The 26,550-nt window shown below is 39.4% G+C and overlaps 1 protein-coding gene across 2 annotated transcripts in view; it reads left to right on the top strand.

Annotated features, from left to right (window-relative positions):
* The window catches only part of WDR70 (WD repeat domain 70), a 298,862-nt gene extending 281,336 nt beyond the window's left edge, over nucleotides 1–17,526 (top strand). For both annotated transcript variants that reach the window (XM_047093335.1, XM_047093345.1), the window contains one exon: nucleotides 17,355–17,526. In XM_047093335.1, coding sequence (XP_046949291.1) covers nucleotides 17,355–17,442 — 88 coding nt within the window. In that variant the 3' untranslated portion in view covers nucleotides 17,443–17,526. The remainder of the gene's footprint in view (nucleotides 1–17,354) is intronic.
* The last annotated feature ends 9,024 nt before the right edge of the window (nucleotides 17,527–26,550 follow it).

Below are 26,550 nucleotides of genomic sequence, written 5' to 3'. Positions count from 1 at the left end.
GTACATTTTGTCTCTCAGTTTAGATTTGTCTGATATTTCACACAATTGGAATGAAACTGTGTATTTTAGGCAAACATAATACAGGGCTGATGTTGTATCCCTTTGGGTTCATCATATCAAGAATGTCATGTCAGTATGTCTTATCGGTGGAGAGGTTGACCTTGGTCACCTGGTTAAGGTGATATCTGCCAAGTTTCTCCACTGTAAGTTACTGTCATTATTTTGAGTTAATAAATTATTTGGGGGTGATATTTTACAGCTCTGAAAGTCCTGCCCCTCTTTAAACTTTGGCTCTCTAATTTTATTATCCGTGGGTAGATTTGCCTGCAGTAGTTATTACTGTGGTGTTTGCCTAATGGTGATTTTCTATTTCCCTGTTTCTTCCACATTTATTAATTGGAATTCTACTAAGAGGAAGAATTGTCCCTTCTCCCACATTTACTTATTTTTCAAGTATTTTTTATATCAGTGTGGACTTCAAAATACTTTATGGGTTAAAATTCAGTACTATCATTATTTAGGTTTTTGCTCAAATTGTTCCAACTTTGGCTAAAAGAATCTCCTTCAGAATAACTCCTGTCCTCTTTTGACAGATCCCTGTATTTTTTTGAGCACTTCCTTACTTTCTGATACCACAAGATGTGCCACAGTTCCTCTTTGTTTTTCTTGCCCATAGCCTGCCTCACTCAGTCTCTTCCCCACCCACCTCTGCAGGTAATTAATCTCTTTAGTTTCTGCCCTATCTTTCCTGTAGGTCTCTTGCACAAACGAACAGATTTGTGAGTATTTTCTTACACCCTCTCCTTTCTCACATGAAGGGTAGCATAATATAAATACCCTTTTGGGCTCTGCTGTTTTTCACTTAGGATTATGCCCTGGAGATCACTCTACATTGGTTCCCAGAGCTCCTTCTCATTTTTCCACAGCTGCATAGTGCTCCAGTGTAGGGAGGCACACAGTTTATTCAGCCATCTCCTATGAGTGGGTATTTAGGGTGTTCCAGTATTTTGCAATTTCTAACAGAGCTACATTAAATAAACTTGGCCATATGTATTTTTGTATTGCTGGAGGTATAGTCAGGTTTTTTTCTTGGTGTCTTTATATACTATTAAAGTTTTCTCTTAAATTATGAGAAAGCTGGACACTGATCACTTTTCAAAACATTACTGTGCTGGAAAAAAATCACTTATAAACCAAATCAGTGTACGTGTTATGGCAATATAAGTTCCCTATCTGCTAATCATTATGAGCTACTTTGCATAAAAGAAAAAACACATTGTTTTAGCTTGGATTTCTTAAACTGATAAGAACAGATACTACACTTGATCTTAGCCAAAAGAAGCAATAGCTTGGGTTTCTTAGAAGCAGACCTGAGAAAAAGATTCATATAAAGGTGATTTATTAGGAAGCGTCCATAGAGAAAACCAGGAGGAGAGTGGAGAACTGTAATGAAACCAAGTAAGGGAGTATCAAGCACAGTTTCAAGGGGGTCACTTTGGCTCGCTCTGCAGGGTAACCCTGGAGACCCTGGTCAGAGGCATGGTAACTGGAGTATTTATACCCCAGTATCTATTGGTTATTGCTAATGGCTGCAGGTGGGGTTGGGGGGAGACATTCCCATGTACTTCCAGCTTTCCAGGGCTTTAGCAACCTGCTGATAGCCCTCTGACAAAGACAGGTGCTGCTGTTGTGAGTGAAAGCACCCTACACAAAAATGCTAAAGAGATTTGAGGGCCTTTGGGGGTGTGGGGGGGGGGAGCACTGCATCCTCTGCTGTACATGTTGTAGCAGAACAGACCTTACTGTGGCATGTCAGTGGTGGTGGTTCACAGTGTGTACTAATAACCAGACAGTACAGATGGAACATCTCTGAACCATTAGTTGGATAATATTACAGCAGCTAAGAGGGTCATATCAAGGCTGGCCAACTAAATAGTGCACACTTAGCTGCCTTTTGTATAGAATTTGTATGTGTATAAGCTAATGTATGTCAACGCATCATTGGCAGTCAGATAAGCTTGTAGATTGTGCCTCTGTTGACACTCGGTTTTTAATGGGGTCATTATTTTCTATTACTATTAGGGTTTTTTTTATACTTAAAGAAACTTGTTTAGATACATACAAAAAAATTAACTGAGGAGAGAGGAATAAACAGAGCCATTTTTTAAAATTTGCTAAACATAGTGAGCATCATTTGGAGAAAAATTTGGCACTATCTATACAAATTTAAAATGCAAATACCCTTTGACTTGGCAATTGTATTTCAGGAAGTTTTGCACAAGTGGGCAAATATGTATGTCCAAAGATATTAAGCTCAGTATTGTGTAGGAAAGCAAAAGACTGAAAACAATGTAAATGTCCTTCAATGGGGTATTGTTTTAGAAAAGTATAGCCTATCCATACAATGAAAGATATCAAGAAAGTATAAAGAATGGGCTAGATATATATGTGGATGGATGTGGCCTAATCTCCTAAGTACAAAACCAACCTACAAGCAAAAACAGAAACCAGCTTATAAAACATGATGTCTACCTGTGTTTTTAAGCAGTGGATGTATCTATATACATATCTGTTCATCTATACCTGGACTCCCTCTGGGAGGAGAGCCAAGAAATGGAGGTGGTAGGTATGTTTTAAGTAGTGAACAAAGGAACAGGAATGGGGTTGTGTGTGTGAAAGTGAAAGGGGCCTTCGCAGTTCCATAGTCTGCCTGTTAGCACTGCTGGAAAGTTTTGTTCATTATGTGCATGTATTACCTAAACTCTCAGACATGAAAATTACATACAACATTAAAGTTAGATCCTTCATCAAAGTAATTAGCTGTTAGAAGTTAGAACAATAACCTGGAAATTCTAAGGCCAGCTCCCTGGCCTTGGTTCTAGCAAGGACTTACTATCCAGTAGGTTCTAAAAGGTATGTTCTCAATGTCTCATTCTCTTCAATAGTAAGTAAGATCTTTGACACCCTCCTATAAATTATACATTGTTAATATCACCCAATAATCAGCGGTCAGTATTAGTTCAACATTTATAGAGATACCTCAGTAATTTACTTTGTGTGTAAACACACACAAACCTATTTGGAGCAGTGTGCTATCAAATTTATTTTAATGTAGTCACCTTTAGGAATTTTTTCCTTCTTGGGTTTTGTTTTAGTTAGGAAGGCTTCCCATCTAAGGTAATTCTTCAGATTCTCCCATCTTTCTATTTCACCATTTTTAAAATTATTTTTTAGAGTTAAATTTCTGTTCACCTGAAATTATTTTAGTGAAGGGAGTGAGGAAGGTATATTTGTATACTGTGGCCACTGTAACAAATTACCACAAACTTGGTGGCCTGAAAAACAGAACTTAATTCTCTCACGGTTCTACAGGCTGGAAGTGTGAAATCAAGGTGTCACCAGAGCCGCATTCCATACAGAGGCTCTAGGGGAAAATTTGTTCCCTGCCTCTGCTAGCTTCTGGAGGCTGCCTGCTAGCTGGGCTTGTAGCCACATTGCCCCAGTCTCTTCTCCATCTTGGCAATGCCTTGTGCTTTGTGTTGGTTTCCTCTTCTGTCTTACAAGGATACCTCTGATGTCATTTGGGGCCCACCCAAGATGATCCAGGACCATCTCCTCATCTTAAAGTCCTTAATCACATCTGCAAAGACCTTTTTTTCCAAATAAGGTAATATTCACAGCTCCCAGGGATTTAAGGTGGATATTTTGGGAGGGACTATTTTTCCAGCCTACAACAGCAGAGCTCCAGTTTAATTTTTTCCTCTTGGTTAGCCAGTTGCTGTAACACTTTTTAGTTGGATGATCTAGTTTTCCTCATTGAATTGAAATCACATCGTTACACACACTGCACTTACATATGAATTTTAGCCAATTTATGGGCTCTCTCTTCTGTTCTATTAATTGGTCTGTTCAAGTAGCAGCACCAAACTTTTCATTGTTGTAGGCCTTCCTACATTATTCTTCTCATTATTCTTCTTAGTAAAAATTTTCTATTTTTATAGGTATCCATGACTTTAAGTTATCTAGGAAACACCTCCCCCCACCTCAATTCTTGGTAATATTTTTACTGGAATTGAGTTATATTATATATTAATTTAGATAGTTTTACAATATTGGTTCTTTTTAAAAAAATTTTTTTTAATGTTTATTTCTGAGACAGAACAAGAGTGGGGGAGGGGCAGAGGGAGAGGGAGACACAGAATCTGAAGCAGGCTCCAGGCTCTGAGCTGTCAGCACAGAGCCCGACGCGGGACTCGAACTCACAGACTGAGAGATCATGACCTGAGCTAAAGTCGGTCGCTCAACTGACTGAGCCACCCAGGCTCCCTACAATATTGGTTCTTTTAAACCAAGAGCAGGGTATATCTTTCTATTTAGTCACATCTCTTTACCTCTCAGTAGTATTTTTAAGTTTTCTTTAAATAGATCTTTCACATTTTTATGCCATTGTAAAAAGAATCTTTTCTTCTGCTGAATTTATGACTCCTCTGTATATATTTTGAATATTAACCCCTTATTGGATAGGTTATTTGCAAATATCTTCTATTTGGTAGGTTGTCATTTAGTTTTGTTGATGGTTTCCTTTGCTGTGTAGAAGCATTTTATTTTGATGGAGTCCCACATATTTATTTTTGCTTTTGTTCTCTTGCCTTAGGAGACATATCTAGAAAAATGTTACAGCTGATGTCACAGAAATTATTGCCAGTGCTCTCTTCTAGGATTTTTGTGGTTTTGGGTCTCACATTTAGGTCTTTAATCTATTTTGAGGGGTGTGTGTGTGTGTGTGTGGTGTGCAGAAAGTGGCCCAATTTCATTTTTTTGCCTGTAGCTATCCAGTTTTTCCAACACCATTTATTGAAGACACTGTCTTTTCCCCACTGTGTATTCTTGCCTCATTTGCTATAGATTAATTGAGCATTGAAGTGCGGGTTTATTTCTGGGCTCTCTAGTCTGTTCCATTGAACTATGTGTCTATTTTTGTGCCAGTGCCATGGTGTTTTGATTACTACAGCTTTGTGGTATATCTTAAGATCTGGTGTTCTGATACCTCTATCTTTGTTCTTTTTTCTCAGGATTGCTTTGGATATTCGGGGTCTTTGTGGTTCCATACAAATTTTGAGATTATTTGTTCTAGATTTGTAGAAAATATTGTTGGTATTTTGATAGGGATTACATTGTATTTGTGGATTGCTTTGGGTAATATGGACATTTTAATAATGTTTGTTCTTCTAATCCATGAGCATGGAATATCTTTCCATTTGTTTGTGTCATCTTCAATTTCTTTCATCATTGTTTTATAGTTTTCAGAGTACATTCTTCCACCTCTTTGGTTAAGTTTATTTCTAGGTATATTATTCTTTTTGGTGCAATTGTAAGTGTTATTTTCTTAATTTCTCTTTCTGGCACTTTATTTATTTGTGTATAGAAACACTAACAACTTATGGGGATTAATTTTGTGTACTGCAACTTTACTGAATTCATTTATTACTTCTAATATGTTTTTGGTGGAGTCTTTAGGATTTTTTATGTGTAGTATAATGTCATCTGCTAATGGTGATGGTTTAACTTCTTCTTTACCACCATGGATGCCTCATTTCTTTTTCTCGTCTGATTGTTGTGGCTTGGACTTTAGTATTATGTTGGATAAAAATGGCAAGAGTGGGGGTGCCTGGGTGGCTTGGTTGGTTAAGCGTCCGACTTTGGCTCAGGTCATGATCTCACAGCCCCCGCATCGGGCTCTGTGCTGACAGCTCAGAGCCTGGAGCCTGTTTCAGATTCTGTGTCTCCCTCTCTCTCTGCCCCTCCCCTGTTCATGCTCTGTCTCTCTCTGTCTCAAAAATAAAATAAAAAACGTAAAAAAAAAAAAAAAATGGCAAGAGTAGACATCCTCGTCTTATTCCTGATCTTAAAAGGCTCTCAGTTTTCATCATTGAGTGTGATGTTAGCTGTGGGTTTTCATATATGGCCTTTATAATGTTGAGGTATATTCTCTCTAATCCTACTTGGTTGAGAGTTTTTATTATGAATAGATGTTTCCCAATTTAAGTTATCTAATGTATTGACTAATAGTGCCAGAACAATATTAAATAATATCATGGTTGCACACATCTTTTTTCTTGAACTTTAACAGGAGTGACTCTATTAGGTTAAAATACCTAATTGGCCTTTTTGTAGGTGAAAAAAAGTCAAATATTGGCAATTTCATATTGTTCAATTTAACGATACATCTCCATGAAGCATAACTTTTGAAAACTCACACATGTAAGACATTAAGGATGAATCCATATCTTTCTCTTCCATTTATTTATTCAATAAAGATTTATTGAACACCTGTAATATGTCAGGTACTGTTCTAGGTTATGGGGATACAGTAATTTTTATGGAACTTATATTCAAGTAGGCAGAGACAGACACTAAATAAATCCATAAATTTTAGATGATAGTTAGTGCAAAGAATAAAACTAAAATAGAGATAAGAGGATGTAGCAAAAAGGGTGCTATATTTTAGCTATGGTGATTGGGGTAAAACCTCTGCTAAGTGATTTTTTACTTAAATGAAATGAGGGAGTAAGCCGTGTAGATATCCAAGGGAAGAGCATCCCATGCAAAGAAAACACCATACAAAGACCAGAGGTATGTTTATCTGAAAGAGATGCTGAATTTTATTGGATTTGTTTATTATATTTCTGTGGAAGTGATCATATGACTTTTATACTTTGATCAAGAAATACAATGAACTATATTACTGAATTTCCTCATATTAAATTATCCTTGTTTCTTTGGTATGACCCTAACATAGTTATGGTTTGTTCTTTGTCACGTGTCAAACTGGGTTCATAAAAATTTTGTATGCTTTTTCTATGTATACTCTCAGACTGTTCTGAATACCATTAAATCTATCTACTCTGTAAAGAGTTGATAAAATTCACCTGTGAAAGTGTCAAAACCTGGTGCTTTTGTGGAGGAGAGGTTAAGTAGCAATTTCTTAATTTTTGGCTTTCTTTTCCATCCCCTCATGATAAATACTCTATTGGGATTTTCCTACTCTTCTGAGTCTGCTCAGTAATTAGTATTTTCTTGGGAAATCATTCATCCAGATTTTTAGTTTTAAATAGAATTAATTGAAGCAAAAGTTCTTTTTGTTTTTTGGTGACCGTTAACAAATGATACTTTCCTGCATTGTAGGTGACTTAGTTATATTTACAGTTGAATAATGTGCTAGTTTAAATATTAGCTCTGTAAAGTGGGGAGAACAGGTCATGTCTTTTACACTACATGTGAGGAGACTGAAGCTTGCAGTCGAGAGTGATTGTAGCTGGAGCCGCACTTCAGCTCTCTCTATCCCTAATCTCATGAGCTTTTCAGAGGACTGTGCTCTCTCTTGATATATACCCTTCTGCTGTTGTGTTTTGCTCCCATCTCCTTCCTTCCACCCAATTTTGTCACCTTCCATTTATTGCATGCTAACTAAGTTCATGGCACTGTCTGTGGCATGTGATTCGTTAGCCAGAATTGCAGTGCTATTTCTCCTGTGTTCACCTGCTAGAGTATACTGTTTACTGCCAAGTGGCAAAGTGTTCGAAGGGAAGCTAATATTTAAAAGGATCTTTTCGTAAAGGTCACTGTAATTGAGAATGTGTGTCTGGTTGTTTTTCTTCGCTGCAATTGACTTCTGTCAGTGATGAAATGAAGATTTACTGTATTTCCCTTTATCACAGAAGAGCACAATTAGACATTACCTAAATCTCCTGGCTTGCACATGAACAAGGCATATACATACCTTTGTTCTCCAGTGGTGATCACAAAGAGTCTTTGAACACTTCACCTTTATTGGTTGAGTATTTGCATTTTGTTCCTGGCACCAGCAATGTAATAGCCATGGAAGTTTTAAAACACAGCAGGATCACAGAGGCCTCTTGTTCAGCCACACATGGTCAGATTCAATTACAGTTTCTTGTTAAAAGAAGTGGCTGGAGAGAGGGGGGAGGAGCTGGCTGGAGAGTGGGTAGGATATAGATCCAGAATGCTATTAGCTTACACATCAGACAGGGATGGACGTGCGTGGGAGCCTGGACCCTGGCCAGTAGCCTGCCAGCCTGACAGCTCTGTCAGCCATGGTCACTTTTCTTGCCAGAGAAGCTGCCATTATTGCTGGTTCGGTAGATTGAATCTTCAACGTGCATGTCTTGTCAGATATGGGATACATGAATATGTGTGCGTATTAAAATATTCCCATCCATAAAGGATCCATTTAAAGTCATGTTAAATCAGTAGGCAATATTTAAACAGGTTCTTTTTTTTTTTTAACGTTTATTTATTATTGAGAGACTGAGAGACACAGAGCATGAGCAGGGGAGGGGCCGAGAGATGGAGAGACACAGAATCTGAAGCAGGCTCCGGGCTCTGAGCTATCCGCACAGAACCCGACGTGGGGCTTGAACTCACAAACCACGAGATCATGACCTGAGCCGAAGTCGGACGCTTAACCGACTGAGCCACCCAGGCACCCCTGAAGAGGTTGTTCCTTAAGTGAGTAAAGGTTTGTATATTATTTGTGTCAGGAAGAGACATAAACCCACAGAGGAAAATGTAACTTTTTTCCTGAGTTATATTTAGGTAACTGATCATCCCTGTCCACCATATTCCTATATAGAGGCCAGCATTTCTCAAAGTGGTTTTGTAGACTGCCTTGTGTCAGAGTCAAGGGTGGGGGTAGGGGGTTAAAGGTACAGGTTTCTAGACTGCACCTCAGACCAACTCAGTTAGATTTTGTGGGCTTGGGACTGGAAATCTGCATCTTAAGAAGTTTCTCAGGTGATTATTTTGCACACTAAAGTTCAGTAATAATACAAAAGTAATTATTTAAAATAAACCACAAATGATTCACCCTTAGAAAATTCAAATGTACAGAGTAGATTATTCTAATTATACAGGTTTATACTGAAGACAGATTACTTACATAACCAAATAATTTCCCCCAGTTTTTTTTTTAATAGCAAGCCGCTGTGGTGTATTTAATATATAAATTATTTTACCAAATATATTCTACATACAACTTTTTGAAAACATACTTTTTATATGAGGTGAGGAACACCTGATAGCCAAAGCAAAGGGTGTAATAATAATGACATATTTATTATACTTACACCATGCCAGCCTTGTTTAAGAACTTTGTATATATTCATTTAATCTCCACAACATCCCTATGAAGTAGGTGGTATCATTGTTCCCATGTTATAGATGAGGAAGTTGAGGCTTATAACTTGACCAAAGCCACACAGGTAGCAGGTGGCAGAATTGGGATTTGAATGCAGAAGCCTGGTTTCAGAGTCAGGCTTCTGCTTTTGACAACTGTAGTGTACTGCTTCTCATCACAAAGCAACCAGTAATTATTTAAAAAATTGACCAATAGGGAAGCTGAAAGACTATCGTGTGAGCCAGCATGGCATAGCCGAACACGAGACTAAGAATCAGAAGTTCTGAGCTGTTGTGCTCCCTCTGTGCTTTACTTAGACTCGCTGAGGCTGTTTCCCCCTCTGGGAAGGAAGAGAGCAGGGCTGCAGTAACGCTGGCTATAAACGTGAGCCTGGAGGGGGTACTGCTAACACCTGGGTGGCCCCAGGCCTGCATACTCTTCAAAGATTTTATCCTTCTGACTTGTTTAACTATTAGTGATAAGGCAGGTGGTGGTGATTTTAGAAGGCTCTTTCTGTTTTCCTTTCCTCACTGTCTTTCTGTTTCTAGTTGCCACAGGCTTCACATTTGTCCCTTTTTCCACCCTCACTCGTCTTTGAACTCACACACCCAGCATTATGAGTTAGTGTACCCTATTTAATGAGTCTGAGATATGTTTATGTAGTTTCCAAAATATTATGTGTTCAGTTTGTGAAGAAAATAGAACATTCTTTCTCTAGAAACATCGTGTTGCGTCTCATCTTCTTATGCATCCCAAATATTAAAAAAAAAAAATATCTTTGATTAGCTCTTCACCAGAAAGAAGGGACCATTTCAAGTGGAATCTTTTGGTCAGGCCCTTTATTTAATCTTAATAATTCTGCAATTGTGATGACTGGGTCACAGTTCATCTGGACCGTATTCATTCTAACAGGGTTAACAAGTGTGTCAGATTGTCAAGTCATGGCTATAATTGACTTTGGCTTTGAGGTTTTCCTTCATAATAAACAATGGGCCCTGAGCCAAAAAAGCTTGTGGTTTCCACTCACATAGTGATGACTAAATATTACGAGTGATTTCTCCTCATCCTCATTCTGTGACCCTGGAGCTGGCTTTGAATGAATCATATTAGAAGAATATCTGTAATTAATGAGAATGTGACCTGTGGACTTGCCATTGCAGCTGAAAACATTCTGAGATTCTTCTGTGGCCTGAGCACTAAAAAAGGAGCATAGAAGGCCCAGGTTGGAGCTTAGTCAGAAGAGAAAGGACTACTCACTCCGGACACTTTGAATCTCTTGCACAAACAGTGCACTGCAGAAATGCCCTCATAAGAGTATTGCAGGGGGAATCTGACTGTTCTACACAAAATTCTTCTGGGCAGAACCACCAAAGGTGGGATTCAGTTTTTGTTGGGCTTCCGACATTTTTCTGTTAGAACACAGTTGCTGGAAAAGACTCACTTTGTACAAATAACTTTGAGAATTCAGTTTAAAAAAATGTCCCAAGGGGAAAATTATTCAGCACAAAGTATCATCTAATCAGAATTTATAGATTTGAGAAAGACATTTGCTTAAGATTTTACATTTGCTTCATGAAATATTAACTATTAGCAAATGCAGAGTTTACTGAAACTAAAACAAAATAAAACAAAAAACCTTTCAGCCCCTTTCTGATTAGTTTATTTAATGATTAGTAATAATAACCATGTTGATATGTAATCAAAATCTGTTCTCCTTTTCTTGGTAAGTCTAATAAACAAGTTGACATATACAGTCAAGTGAAAAATGTTTACAATTCGCAAAGTGAGTTAAACTGGAAAACACAAGTTTCACATCAGCCTTCTGTAAGCTTAAGTTTTCATTTAATACTTAGGAAAATGGGTAAGTGTGGGCCACAAACCAGTAAAATAGGTAGCCTGAATAAAGCTGATTTCAATAAGGTGGATTACTCTGCTCGTGCTCACTGAGGCTTTCCGTGTTCCCACTAACCTGTTGAGCAACTGTGGTGATTATACTTTTGGCTGAATGGAATGTTCCCCTTACCTCCTTTTTCTTCAAGTCAGCCTCTTTATAGGCTTTTGTGTTGGGCAACTTACATAAATCTCCAGCCATGAGGCTGAAGGTTTGAGTTGACAATTTCCTGTCTCTTGAGAAAGGAGGTATAGAATCCTGGAGGAACTGATTTAATAGAACACAGGTAATGGATCGGTAATGGAAATGCTTTCTCAAGGTGGTGGAATATATTTCTTGCTCATTACTTATTTATATTTGTATTTCCTGAGTTCCTGCCATGTGTTCAGGCCCATTTGGTTTGATTTGTTCTACTCTTCCTTATGGAAGCACTCAACAGAGTCTATATTAAAATCAGTACACAAATTCCGTTTCTTCAAGCAGCCCAGAAAGGAATCCATTTTTGTGGCCAGTGACAATGTGAATAGAGACTTGAAGTATTTTTTGTTGTTGTTTATTTGTTGGTTTCCTGTTGGTTTTAAAAGCAGGGATTTCTGGACCAACTTTTAAGTGTTTTCAAATCCATTAACTTTTTTTTTGAATGTGTCATTTTACTCCTGCTTGACATTGTTGATTTATTTTTATAGTAGTTTTCTATGCCAAGGGCAAATTAGGCCATCCCCCAGGGAAGAAATCTTTTGGTTCTATTCCTAACTCTGTTTAATCATCTCTGTTTCTCATTGTCTTAAAAAGTAGTGACTGAAGAAATCAGTTTTAAATGCCCTAGATAATCCTGAATTGAATTTTTTTTTTTTTTGCTCTTTCTCATACATGAGTTTCCAAAATTTTTCAAAAGAATAACTGCTGGAAATAAATTTGAAGATAAAAATTGCTGAAAAGACAGAATAGCTACAAGATTTAAAGCTATAATTCTCTCACTTTGCTTCTATAAAACACTGGCATTCTCTAGACAGAGGTGTTCAGTGTACTCAACTCAAATACTGTTTTTTTAAAGAACCTGGTCTTTATTCAGCATATAGCTTTTATGGAGGGCTCTGATTTGTGCCGTAAGAATGTTGGTATGGGGGCAGGTTGGATTGGAACAAGGGAAACTTCTGTCTGTGGTCCACATCTCCGTTCACCTCGTCATGCCTAACCCCCAAGAAGTAAAGACTGCTCCTTTACTTCAAGGTGGGCCTGTGAGAGTGCAGTCTCGAACCCCATGCCTGCGCCCAATCTTCAGTTGCATCATCCAGGGCCAGCTTCTCCAGAGGTGAGAAGTACTTTCCCACACTGGAGGAAGCTCATTGTGTTTAAGAGCTGATGTTAAGAAGACAGATTCTTACTTCCCAGCCTAGATTCAGAGCCCTGCTTTGCCACTTTCTTTCCCAAGCTGAGAGGGAAGGTGCGGTCCAGCAGCCAGTACTGGCTCATGAGATAGATAAGCACAGGAATTGAGAGCAAGCACTTAGAAAATTGTGTAGCAAGTTGATATATGTTTGGAATCTAATAAAAATTTGGGTCAGTACTTTGCAGTCCTTTTATTTTTCTAGAAGTAGTATATTTGTCTGCAAGGGATTGGAAATTAGAAAACAAAGACTAGCCTTGTACCACGGATGGTTTGAGAAGCACTGCTGTAGGCAGGACCCCAGATTGGAGGGTAAGACCTTCTCCAGGGTACCTCCTGTTTATTCTAGAAGTGGGCTCATTCTTCCTTATTCCCAAGTCCAAGGAGTCTGGTTCATTCTTCTTTTTTTAATCCAAAAAAAAATTTTTTTTTTAATTTTGGTAAAACACACATAAACATAAAATTTAACCTCTTAATCATTTTTTACGTGTACATTTCAGTAGTGTTAAGTACATTCACATTGTCGTACAACCAATCTCCAGAATTCTTCTCATCTTGCAAAACTAAAACTCTGTACTCACTAAACAGCTTGTCCTTTCCCCTCTACCCAGTCCCTGGCAACTGCTGTCCAGCTTTCTATCTTATAAATATGACTACCTCAGTACCACATATAAGTGGAATTTTACAGTATTTGTCTTTTTGTGACTAGCCTATTTCAGTTAGCATAATGTCCTCCAGGCTCAGGCGTGTAGCATTTGCCAGCATTTCTTTCCTTTTTAAGACTGAATAATATCTCATTGTACGTGTGTGCCACATGTCGTTTATCCATTCATCTGTCCACGACACTGAGGTTGCTTCTGCCTTCTGACTGTTCTGAATAATGCACGGAACATTTATTAATCTCTAATAAAATATCATTTTAAGACCCTTCTTTCAATTCTTTTGGGCATATTTCCTGAAGTGGAATTGCTAGATCACATGGTAATTTTACTTTGAAATTTTTGAGGAACTGCCGTATTTTTTTCCCTAGAGGCTGCACCATTTTGCATTCCCACCATCACTGTGTAAAGGGTCCCAGTTCTCCACATCCTGGCCAATACATGTTATTTTCTGGGTTTTGTTTGTTTATTTGTCTTTTATTTATAGTAGCCATCCTAATGGGTGTGAGGTGTTATCTCATTGTGGTTTTGATCTGCATTTCCCTACCGATTAGTGATGTTAAGCATCTTTTTATGTGTTTGTTAGTCTTTTGCTTGTCTTCTTTGGAGAAATATCTATTCAAGTCCTTTGCCCAGTTTTTTCTTTTTAATTTTGTTAATGTTTATTTATTTTAGAGAGAGGGAGACAGAGTGCGATCAGGGGAGGGGCAGAGAGAGAGAGGAGACAGAATCTGAAGCAGGTTCCCGGTTCAGAACTATCAGCACAGAGCCTGATGCGGGGCTCGAACTCCTGAACCAGGAGACCAGGACCTGAGCCAAAGTCAGATGCTTAACTGACTAAGCCACCCAGGCACCCCTCCTTTGCCCAGTTTTTAACTGTATTGTTTGGCTTTGTTGTTGTTGTTGTTGTTGTAGTTATTGTTGAGTTGTAGTTCTTTATTCTAGATATTAATTCCTTATTAAATACATGATTAGCAAATATTTTCTCCCATTTCATAGGTTGTTGCCTTTTCAGTCTGTTAGCTGTGTCCATTGATGCACAGAAATTTTTAATTTTGATATAGTTCAATTTACCTGTTTGTCTTTTGTGCTTGGGCTTTTGGTGTCTTATCAAAGAAATCATTGCCACATCTAATGTCATAAAGCTTTTCCATAATATTTTATAGTTTTTGCTCTTAGGTTTAGGTCTTTGATCCATTTCAAGTTAATTTTTGCATCATGTAAGGCAAGGGTCCAGTTTTATTTATTGCATATGGTACAATTTTGCCAGCACCATTTGTTGAAAGGGGCCTACTTCCTACACTCAGGTATTCCCTACCTGGCCAACAAAATGAAAGACAAAGTGCTAAACAAGCATTGCTGGGAAAATTTGGGTAGTTTATACCTTGATTTTGGCAACTGGGGGAAGGAAAGCCTGGCTATTTGAAAGCTAAATGTCATGATTTGATGTTGCATATACAGAATATGGTTGTTTTCCAGCAACACTGTTATTAGTTTTAAAAAATGGAATTTAAAATACTAAATTTCATGGAGTTTTGCAAAGAGACCATCCTACCTTCCAAACAAACTCATATCCCCTAAGTTAAAATACCTAGAAAGGACAAAGGAAACTGTATGGTCTGGTAATTCAAAGGGGGAGTCTTAAGTGATCCTGATATAAAGATCTACTCAGTAAATTTTGCTGAGTTTAGTGCTGGGGGAAAAGATACCTCCTCTGAAAAACTAGTATTTTTCCTTTTTCTTTTTCTTTATCTTGGCCACTGGGAAATTGAGTGTTGTATTATTATGTTTACCCTTTCATTCCTTTGTTATTCACCTTCTACTCAGTTGTTTTGATTTTCTTCATAAGTCCATTTTATTGAAGTATAATTTATGTCTAATGCAAAATTCACCCATTTCAAGTCTTGACAAATGTATGCACTTATGTAATCACCACTTCAGTCAAGATTATAGAACATTTCCATCCTCACAAAATGTTCCCCATGCCTCTTTACAATTATTACCCCCTTTCTGCCCCCTGTGAAATAGTTCCATTGATGCTACACCCTTCAAGTTAGCCACCAACCTGCCAAAAATACCTTTGGGAAGCAGGTAGAATATGAGAGTAACTACTTAAATGAAATAGCCTTTTTAAGCTCTTGGCTCTATTCTTCCTGTAATCTGTCATTTAATTTTTCTTCATATCCAAAATAAACACCATTACAATTTCTTAGTACTGAAGTCTCACTGCGGCTAACTCTGAGCTGGTGTCTTCAGAAGCACTGCCAGATACCGTTACAAGACTGTTATTTTTTCTCTTTAGAAATTAACCATCTAGGGGTGCCTGGGTGGCTCAGTCGGTTAAGCGTCTGACTTCGGCTCAGGTCATGATCTCACGGCTCATGGGTTCAAGCCCAGTGTGCTTTGGGCTCTGTGCTGACAGCTCAGAGCCTGGAGCCTGTTTCAGATTCTGTGTCTCCCTCTCTCTCTGCCCCTCCCCTGTTCACGCTCTGTCTCTGTCTCAAGAATAAATAAACATTAAAAAAAAAAAAAAAAAAAGAAATTAACCATCTAATCCAAAGGACTTTTTAAACCAGACAGATTTGTTCCCATATGGGTTTGCCCATCCCTAAGTGGTCCACAGCTTTGCCAAAAGATGAAATATGTCATGAGTACCAGTTGCCATATTGTAGCATGTTAGAAAGCCAGGGGTCCTGCTTTCTAGTAATTCAGCAACTCATGACCTCTGAAAATCTGCAGCTGTTTTTGGAAATGTTAGAGCTGTGACTTATTTGCAGAGGTCATGACAGTGTCTTGAAGTGACAAGAGGTTGAACCGACTGGATTGTGTATGGGGACACCTTGGGCTCGAGGTAGGTGTGTGGGTCACTAGAGAGACAGGAGTTGTAACTAACCTTATGCATGAGGAATTCCAGTACATGGCTTGCATCAGAACAACATGAGCTTGAATGTGGATGGTATATAGTTCTTCCCAGGATAATAAATAAACAACAACAAGTAATGTCGGGTTTTAACCCTGTTTTTATTTGTCAAAGAAAAGGAATTGTTGTTGTCATTATTTTAAAATTCTGGAATTACCATGATGTAATGAATTGAATTCAGGATGAAGATGTGAGCTAAAATAGATGATCTTCAGGTACAGTGTTTCAATATTTCCTTGTAATGTGATAGAGCTGTTTTTAAAGGGAAATCAGCATGACCAAAAGAAGCATAAATTATAACCATTTGACATATTCTTGAAATTATTTTCTGTGTGAATGGTATAAAAAGGAAAGTCCTTGAACCAGGTATGTTTACAAAGCACAGAAAGTCCTAATGCAAAGATTGCTTGAGGTACTGTGTGCCAGTATTAGAGCAATGATACTCAGTGATGTATCCTAAAATGCTTGACATTTCAATGCATGGGGTGGAGAGAATTCCATTTGTTTTGTTTTTTAGTTTTGCTGGCAGTGCTCAAGTTACTATATATCTTATCTCTTATTTTAGACTCATTAAATAAGAAAGCTATTATCTCAAATTCTCTTGTTCATGTGCACCATAATCACTTGTATTTGGACTACTTAAGTCCAGGAACAACCCAGAGAGCTGTAAATAAAAATCATGTGTATTCCTTTTTCTCTGAATTTTTTATTATTTTTTTAAAGTTTATTTATTTTGAGAGAGAGAGACAGTCAGCGGTGGGGGGGGGGGGGGGGGGGGCGGGAGAAAGAGAGAAGGAGAGAGAGAATCCGAAGCAGTCTCTGCCCGCACAGAGCCTAAAGAGGGGGTTGAACTCATGAACCGTGAGATCAGGACCTGAGCCAAAACCCAGAGTCAGACACTTAACTGACTGAGCCATCCAGGTGCCCTAGATCATGTGTATTTTTGCTCGGTGACTATAATTTGGCCTCCCAAACAATCCCAATTAGCCTGAGTTTGAAGGAGAGGGTGGTTATGGATGTATGAGATTGTACTGAATTTGATACATTTTCATTTTATTTAAGAAAAGGACAGCATACATAGTCTGCTACAGAGAGAAAACCTTTAAAAGAATCGACTCTTTTGTTGAACATAATTAAATTTCCATTATCTTTTTCTTTGCCAGAAGTTTAATGATTAATACTTAATAATTAAGATGTAATTGATTCCCCAAATGTGCTTCCACTTGATGAAAGTAGCAAAGGTCTAATCTAATAAACACTTGCCAACTAAATTTTTCCTCTTTTCATTAACTTTCTTTTAGGACTCAGCCCAAAACCATGTTTGCCCAAGTTGAATCTGATGATGAGGAAACAAAGAATGAGCCCGAATGGAAAAAACGTAAAATCTGAAGACTCTCACGTGAAAGCTATTTGCATGAGGGGGAGGAATATTGGACAGGATTTTTTTTAATGAAATAAAAAATGCATTTTTATGAGCAACTTTTGTGCTTTGCATTATTGAACCATTCAAAAGATTGGTGGCTACCCTTCACTACAGTTGTCCTTACATATTCTTAACTACAACTATGAAATCTGTAATATAAATGAGAAACAGATTCTTAGCCTATTACCAAGTGCTTTAGGTATTTGGAAACTTTATTTATTTTTTTTTTTAAATTTTTTTTTTTTTTTTAATGTTTATTTATTTTGGGGACAGAGAGAGACAGAGCATGAATGGGGGAGGGGCAGAGAGAGAGAGGGAGACACAGAAAACGTTTTTTATTTATTTTTGGGACAGAGAGTGACAGAGCATGAACGGGGGAGGGGCAGAGAGAGAGGGAGACACAGAATTGGAAACAGGCTCCAGGCTCTGAGCCATCAGCCCAGAGCCGGATGCGGGGCTCGAACCCACGGACCGCGAGATCGTGACCTGGCTGAAGTCGGACGCTTAACCGACTGCGCCACCCAGGCGCCCCTGGAAACTTTATTTAACAGTTATTGGTCTTGTACAGATTCTTATAACCTTAGGGGAGGGGAATGTACATAGAGACAGACATGTGTCTTGAGCAATTCTAGGAGCATAATATGGAAATAGACATCAAAAAGTTTAGTATTTCTGTATAATTTCACCACAGTTGTTTACATGATTATAAGTAATTAGGCTGAGTTCAGGCTAAAAGCATTGCCGTACTAGGAAAGAACATGTATCTAATTATTCTTGAACAACAGACTACAGTGGTTAGGATTTAGGAAGCAGGCTTTGAAGTCAGACCCATGTGGGTTCAAACCTTGGCTCTGCCCTTTACTGTCTGGGTCACCTTGGGAGTTCTTAAACTTCTCTCTTCCAGTCTCAGATGATGATAGCACCACCCTCATAGATTTGTTACAGGATTAGATGAGACGCTCCTTGTAAAGTGTTTAGTATAGTACCTGGCATGTAGTAAACATACAATACATTATTTCCTATTTTAAAATAGAGCTAATGATACCTACTTGGCCTGATTTTTATTCCTATTAAGTTAGGAAAGTGTAGAAATGCTTTGTATATGTAAGAGCTATGTAATTAGAAGATAGTAAAGAATCATTCTAGGGGTATCTGGGTGGCTCAGTTTGTTAAATGTCCAACTCTTTTTTTAAAAAAATTTATTTATTTTTGGGAGAGCACAAGTTAGGGGAGGAGCAAAGAGAGGGGAACAGAGGATCTGAAGTGGTCTCTGCACTGACAAGCTGACAGGCTGACAGCACAGAGCACAATGTGGGGCTTGAACCCGCGAACCGTAAGATCATGACCTGAGCCGAAGTCAGACGCTCAGCTGACTAAGCCACCCAGACACCCCAAATGTCCAACTCTCGATTTCAGCTCAGGTGTTGATCTCAGGGTTGTGAGTTCAAGCCTCGTGTTAGGCTCCATACTGGGTGTGGAGCCCACTTAAAAGAAAAAAATCATTCTATAAGATCCTTGTGCTTTTGTGACTGGAAAACTAAAACAAAGGTTGGCAGTTTGTCCAAAGTAATAATGAGTCAATAGAGTAAAATTCTGTGGACTGGTTTCACACAGACCTGGGGTAATTTTGCATGTCAAATAGTCCCTGCTAGAAAATTCAGGAGTGTTTAGTCCTCTTGCCTCCTGCCCTCCTGCTCTCATTTAGCCTAGTGAATTAAATAATAATAAAAATGAACGATGATCCAAAATGTGTGTTGGAAAGTTGCAGGCCTCACATACCCACCCCCTCCCAAAAACCTTTTGTAACAACTACTCACGTGTACGTAGCTTTCCTGCCCCTGCAGTTCTGAGGTAGAAATGGGCATTCCTCTATAAATGCATCCTAAAAACCATTCTTGTCACCTGCTCTCTATCCTTTTTCCTTTCCACCCCTATCTTCATCCTATTCCCCTTCCCTCATCACTTAGCTTATAGGTAATAGGTAATAAGAACTAACATTTGCTACAAGCCTACTGTCTGATGACTACCATTCTGAGCTCTTAACTTGTAATAGCTCATTTAATCCTCAAAAAAAAAAAAAATACCATGAGTAGGTAAAGTTGCTAAACCCATTTTACAGACAAGACAGAATAAACTCAAGAAGTCAAGTAATCTGTCTGCGATAATAGTAGGGAGGGCTGTACAAAGACACTCAAGATTTCTAAGCATCAGTAATTAACAAACTGCCTCAAGTTTCCTATTCCTGTTGAAATACACTTCATCCAAAATCAATTACAGACCAATATTTTGTTCCAACTGCTTAGGATTTGTAAATCTACTGTTTCTTGGATGAAATTTACTGAAAGCATTTCATATTTTTTCCCGGTCTTAACATAAACATTGCACCATATGGAAGTATTCGTCTTGCACGGCCAAAAGTTGTCATGGAGGGTTGGAGGGGGGAATAAAAACTATATCATAGCGGTCTTGGCGGAGCCTGCCTATGATGTAAGGGGAGAGAAAGACAGATTTAGCACGAAGATGATCTTCTCATTGTTACCCGCAACACAAGTGGCCCTTTTTATGCATGAGATGATCTATCTCACTCGAGAATTTTATAAAAAACTTTTTTTTGTCCACACAAGATTGACAAGGAACACATAGGATTTCTATATCAACTTTGGTGAGTGAGGACCTCAGAACCAGGACTGGACCAATAGTGGGTGCTCATTGGACCTGTAGTCCCATCACCAGGGTGGACCTCTCCAGTCGGTATTCCATAGGCCCTCACACTCTTCATGGCCCTCGGGCCTCATTGTCTTAACCCCATACAATCTTACATTCCCTGTGTCCCTCAACTACACAAATAAGGGACATGGAAGTCATAATAATGACTCCTCCCTCACCCCCTGCCACCTCATGTAAACATTTGCCAGTTTCTATCCATGCTGTCTGCTGACTCTCTTATATTTGACCTTCTTCTCTTTCCCTTCTCCTCCTGCTAGAATTTAGTCCCTCTGTTGTCCCTTACCAGGACCTCCCAGGAGCCTCCCTCCCAACTAATCTCCTTGTTTTTTATTTGGTCCTCAAATACATCTTTTATCCTGCCATCAGACTTAACTTTCTAAAACTAAAACCTACATTTCATCCCTCTGCATAGAGCCTTCCAGGGTGTCTGTGTCCATAGTATGAACCCATTTGTGTGGCCTCCCCTTGTCTTTCCTGCTTTAGCTCCTGCTGATGGTTCTCGCACATGCTTCTGAGTTCCAGCGACTCTGAACCTGGGAAGTACCATGTTCTTTGCACCTGAGTGCGTTTGCACTCAGTGTTTGCACTGTCCCTCCTTCCTTCCTTGTCTGCCTGCTTGTTTTTGAATATGGGGATCAAGTTCACCTTTCCTGTGCAGCCTTCCATGACCCACTCTGGAAGGCAATTAATTGCTCCCTCCTCTGCCTCTCTGGTGGCTGTCTTAACTCTATGCTATAGTCTTCTTTTATGTTCATTGTAAGTGTATATGTGTGTGCCTCGTGGGCCTGAGTGTGTATGTTTCCCACCCTGGGATATACATTGTAAAAATGAAAACGCGTTGGGTTCTGTGAATGTTCAGTGAATTTGTTTAATGAACGAGAGGAGCCACATTTTATTCACATTTGTATTCCTAGGCCCTAGCCCTGAGAAAGGGGTTAAAAAAAGTGCGCATTAAATATTTGGCAGAGGGAAAAAGAGAAACAGGAAAGGGTGAGGGAAGGATGAAACGAGAATGAGGCGCGAGAAGTGTTTCTGCCTTGCCAGTGGGAAGAAGGATCACTGGTATGCAAGCTTCAGCAGTATCCAGGCTGCTTTGCCTTTGTCTGTCGGGATCTATTCATGGATGACTGTTGTGATGGCTCAAGGAAGAAGCAGCAGCATTGTAAACAGTTGCCGGTGTTGCACCTGGCATGGCCTAAGTCCTAAGCCACCATGACATCCTCAGGCACTCACCTCCTATCTGGAATCACCAGAGATCTGAGCTCTCTCTTGCATGGGGGTGCTTAACCTAAGCAAGTTGTCTGTGAACCCCCCAAAGTATGCAGCACACATTGCTTATGCTCATGTACATTTTTCTGTAGCGTGGATCCACAGCATTAATTAAAATTCTGTGTCATTATGTGTTTCTAGCAGCTCTTTTATCTCCCAAGATGACTGTGTAAATTTGGGCCATCCAGACTTGAGAATCAGGATATAACTGTCACACACATTCACATACACACAAAATACCAAACTAAAACAGAACAGCCTAAACTAAAACCACTAACACACTGGCTCCCATTTAATCTTAGCCAGCTGATCTTACTGCATTATAGTCAGACCTTAATTTTTATTCTTTAAAGATGATCAGCCTTCTGTCCTGCTAACAGCTGAAGAGATCAGCTTTATGATTCCATGAAGGTGGCAGCCAAAGGTGAGCACTTCTTTATGTGATCTAAGAATGAATATTAGGAGATTTGAGCCAATTTGAGAAAAGCTTTTAGGAATCAACATTACTATTTCAGGCATCTGTGAGCCTGTCAGTGTTTAATAACCAATAAGTCAGATGTGGTAGGAGAAAAGGAGGGTAACCAGATGCCTGCTTAGATGTGTACATCCAGTCTGGGTCGGTAGCCCTTTAGAGGTAATATGCTTCATTCATTTATCAGTCTTCTTGTGTGTGAGGTGGTCAGGAAATGGGGGAAGACCGTTAACAAATGCCTTTTGAAAAGCATCTATCTTGAATGGAGGGTACCACAAGCTACCATGACCACGACTCTAATTTTTACTCAACACCCTCATCAGAGAACTGATCAAGGGAAAGTGCCTACAGATGGGAGATCTTGTGTGTGTGTGTGTGCATGCATGTATATCTAGGCTATATAGGGCTTTGAGGGTTAAGAGTAGAGACATTTGCTATTTAAGTAGTTTTCTGAATTATCAAAGTTTATTTTGGGGGTCTTCGAAAAAAAAATTTAATGTTTATTTTTGAGAGAGAGAGAGAGAGAGAGAGAGAGAGACAGAGCATGAGTGGGGGAGGGGCAGAGAGAGAGGGAGTCACAGAATCTGAAGCAGGCTCCAGGCTTTGAGTTGTCTGCACAGAGCCCAACGTGCGGCTCGAACTTATGAGCCATGAGATCATGACCTGAACTGAAGTCAGACGCTCAACCGACTGAGCACCTACGTGCCCCTAGAGTCTTCAGGTTTTTAAATAAAGGCATTTTACAGGTACTCAACATGCCCCCACTTGTACCAATACTCTTTAAAGCAAATTTAGAAAACGTTGACTTAAAGTGGCCATTAAAGATGGCCACAAGTTTTTTGACATTCCTCTCATCAAGAAAAGTCCCTCCCCTTAAATCTGAGCAGGTGCTGTGATGGCTTGCCCAACAGAACATGGCAGAAGTGACACTGTGCTAGTTACCAGGCCCCGCCATAAAAACACTTGCAGTTTCTACTTCCTTTCTCTCAGAACTTGTTCTTGAAACTGGGCTGCCATGCTTTGAGGAAGCTTCAGCGGCTCCATGGAGAGGCCCACCTGGAGAAGAACTGAGGCCCTGGCCAAGCCCACCTGAGCTCCCAGCTGATAGCCAGCACCAGCATGTTGTCGAGCCATCTTGGGAAGCAGATCCTTCTGTGTCAGCTCAGGAACATCAGCCGTCGCTGCAGGAAGCAGAGAAGAGCCAACCCCCTAGAAGCCCCACCCAAGTTGCAGAGTGAAGAGAACAATAAATGACTATTGTCATGGAAAGCAGTAAGTTAGTTATAGGGTTGTTATGCAGAAATATATAACTGGACCAACCTAAAAGGTAAGAAATCATTCAAATGCAGACAGTGCTAATGACCGTCTGTATTTTAATGACTCCCTTTCCAATTTTTAAGTTTTAAGTACAAATTTGAGAATTACTTGCTGTTCTTAAAACAAGATTATAATATTTATTTAAAATATGGTGTAGTTTTTGCTTGGTAAATAAACAAGTAAATTTTCTATGTGACTACAAACCTCATACATATTTTCAGGGGCTACTTAGTTTATGATACAGATATATTTTCTATTCTTAACCATTCTTTTATTATCAGAAACAAAGATTGTTTTCAAACTTCCTATCCTAAGCATTGCTGCTTTGCTTTATTTCTATGCCTAAAGCTTCTTTACATAGGATTCTTTTCTTAGAATTGGTTATGAAAATAGAATTGTGGAGGGTCAAAAGGAATGACTCGTATTTGCTGAATAGGATTATTGTAATCTTGGTAGTTAACTTATCCGTCCAGAACTGTGAGAGACTAAATTTCTGTTGTTTGTAAGCCACCCGGTCTGTGATCATTTAAGGCAGTCCTAGGGAACAAATACACCTTGCAACAAGATGTGAGGAGTGCTTGGATCCATGTGAGCTTTTCAAGGCAGCATATCACAGTTCACTAAGCACTCAGGAAAAGGAAAAAAAAAATTCACAAGACTTTCAGGATCCAACATCAAAGTTTAGAATCCTATCTATCGTTCTTCACCTCCCTCCCCTGCTCCCCAGCTCCATCAGTATGGACTTGAGTTATTATAGTTGTTGTTTTAAGCCACTGAATTTTGAGAGTAGTTTGTTACACAGCAATAGACAACTAACACAATTTCTAATGCAGCTAGTTCATCTTTCATTTTTGGTATCTAGCCACTAGTTTCCAGAGAGACTTCCTGTTCAATCTTTTGAGGGTGGACTCTAAAATAATTTGTCTTAAGGCAGTGAGATCACTTGGTTTTTCTTGATGGGATGGGGGTGAGGGGACAGATTTTATTCTATAGGATGGGAAGACTCTCAGGAATCACTTGGGACAAACCCAGAGATTATAGCTCGAGGAAATAATTGTAATACTCTTTTCTTGAGTTTTTTTGAGTCAGGAGAGTCGCTCCCCTTCTGTTTCCCCCTCATTTGACTCGGCTAAAAGTGGTTCCCTGAACTGCTTTGGCATCCACACTGATCTTTTTTTTTTTTTTTAAATGTTTATATATTTTTTAGCCAGAGGGAGAGCATGAGCTGCGGAGGGGCAGAGAGAGGGAAACAGAGGATCCGAAGCAGGCTCCACGCTGTCCACACAGAGCCCAATGCAGGGCTTGAACTCACGAACTGTGAGATCATGACCGGAGTGGAAGCTGGATGTTTAACCCACTGAGCCACCCAGGCACCCTTCTACACTTGGTCTTATCCCTCAGCCTCGGTACAGACAGCCAGACAGCCAGCATTATAGCCTCCTGTCCAAAGTAGCCATGACACTGTAAGCCCATGAGTAAGTTTCCTCACAGCTTTTTTTATTCTGAGACATCTATGGCTGATGGTTTTGTTTTACAAGTCACTTTGAGGCGTGGGTGGCTGACAACTGGACTCTCTCCTCAGATCTGCCTGACAGAGCTGATGTGACCGTGGTCTGGTGCCGCTCTGAGGTCTCTGATGTTGATCAGCCCTGGCAAAACATAAACATATGAGACAAGCATATTTACTACATTAATCAGGGGTCTTAATCAGTGGTATGGCTGGTATCTTGGAAGAAGCATCAAATATGAAGTCAGAAGTTTGGGGCTTATGTTTCTCCTTTGCCAGTTGGTGATTTTGTGAGTTTAGGGAAGTCATATAAACTGCGAGCCTCAGTTTTTCATCAGTAGAATGGCAATATCGATCACCTAGCTTATACCCAGAGGGATGTTTTAGGGTTCAAATGAGAGTGTATCTGTGTGTGTGTGCATGTGCATGTGTGTGTGTGTGTGTATGTGTGTGTAAGAGCTTAGCAAATAATAAAATGTTAATGTAGTTGGTTGCTCTTGTGGTTATTTATTATTAGTATCTCAGTAATGTACAAGAAGGGTGTGTTCTTAGAAAACAAGCCCAAATCCATATCAGCCCCATAATTAAGAATCGTGGTGGCAGATAGGGCACTTTACCCACAGGTAGAATTTGGTTCTTTATCATCTAATGTGAAAGTTATCCAAGATTTGGCTAAAGTTGTCTTAGATGGGCTTGGTCCTGGTTGATTCAGCTTCTCAGGGAGCCAATTGGGACCCTGATCTACCTCCTGTTAGCCTCGCTGTTGGCCATGTTTGACACAGTGACCCTCATAGTGCTGGCAGTGATGGCATCTGAAACCTGACCAAATTTAGAAAAATGGGAAAGCTGTCTTTTGCATTTCTCATAGGCTATTTTGATATTGCTTTCTTTTTTCTCATTTGCCGTTGTTTTTCCCCAGCGTTGAAAAATACCGTGTTCATTTCATTGGGTGCATGTGGTCTTTTCTTTGATTCTCCTGCCTCTTATTTATGAAAAAAGCAGCCAGTCAACCATGACAGCCAGCAGCAATCTTGCCTCCTAAGTACAGAGTCAGTTTTGTTTCCCTTATTTTATTTTTAAAATAAGATTTATTTCCTTTATGGAAAAAAAATCTTATTAATTTCCTTTATGGAAAAAAATCTTATTATTCAGAAATACATGATGTAGAGAACAGTTCTAGAATCAGGAGATATGAATTCAAATGCTGCTGGGTCAGGCAAGTTACATAAGCTTTTTGGAACCTCAGTGACTCTCCGGAATATTAGGAGGATCAAAGTGTGGAAGCACTTTGCCAACAATAAAACACTCCACAAATGTTCTCCTTACTGCTTCTATATTCAGAGGTGCCCTTGCAGGAGCAGACAAGCTTTTCAGAGATTCTGGTTTCGAGATATTTCTTGGAAATGCTATATTGTGGCATGTGTGGATTTGACCTGAAACAAGTCAGTTGTGAAGAACATGTGGCAGGTCTATTTCTTTACTGCAGAAATTTGCAACCCTGGTCTTGAAATCCAGGCCTTACCTGTTTAGTGCCCAAAATGGCAATACCAAAATGTATGGGCCCCCCTGGAAGCTGGGGATTAGACTGTGACCCATCCCCTCAGCCTCTTCCCTGTTGATCTGCCCCAATGACCGAGTTCTTTATCTCATCCGAGTCCAAGGCTGGCTGAAGCCCAAAGCATTGTGCATGTTGACCTTCTCTTTTGCCTGATAATGTGTGGCCTGGAGGTGAGATTCATGAAGCTGCTCAGAGCCAAATGTGTGGCCCTAACTTAGCTGTGC

The sequence above is a fragment of the Lynx rufus genome, unplaced genomic scaffold (genome assembly GCF_022079265.1).
Source record: "Lynx rufus isolate CCGP_SWC_20201006 ecotype Redwood Valley unplaced genomic scaffold, mLynRuf1.p SCAF_1, whole genome shotgun sequence".
Lineage (NCBI taxonomy): Eukaryota > Metazoa > Chordata > Mammalia > Carnivora > Felidae > Lynx > Lynx rufus.
Note: the sequence above shows the minus strand (reverse complement) of the source record. Positions and strands in the feature narration are given on the sequence as shown.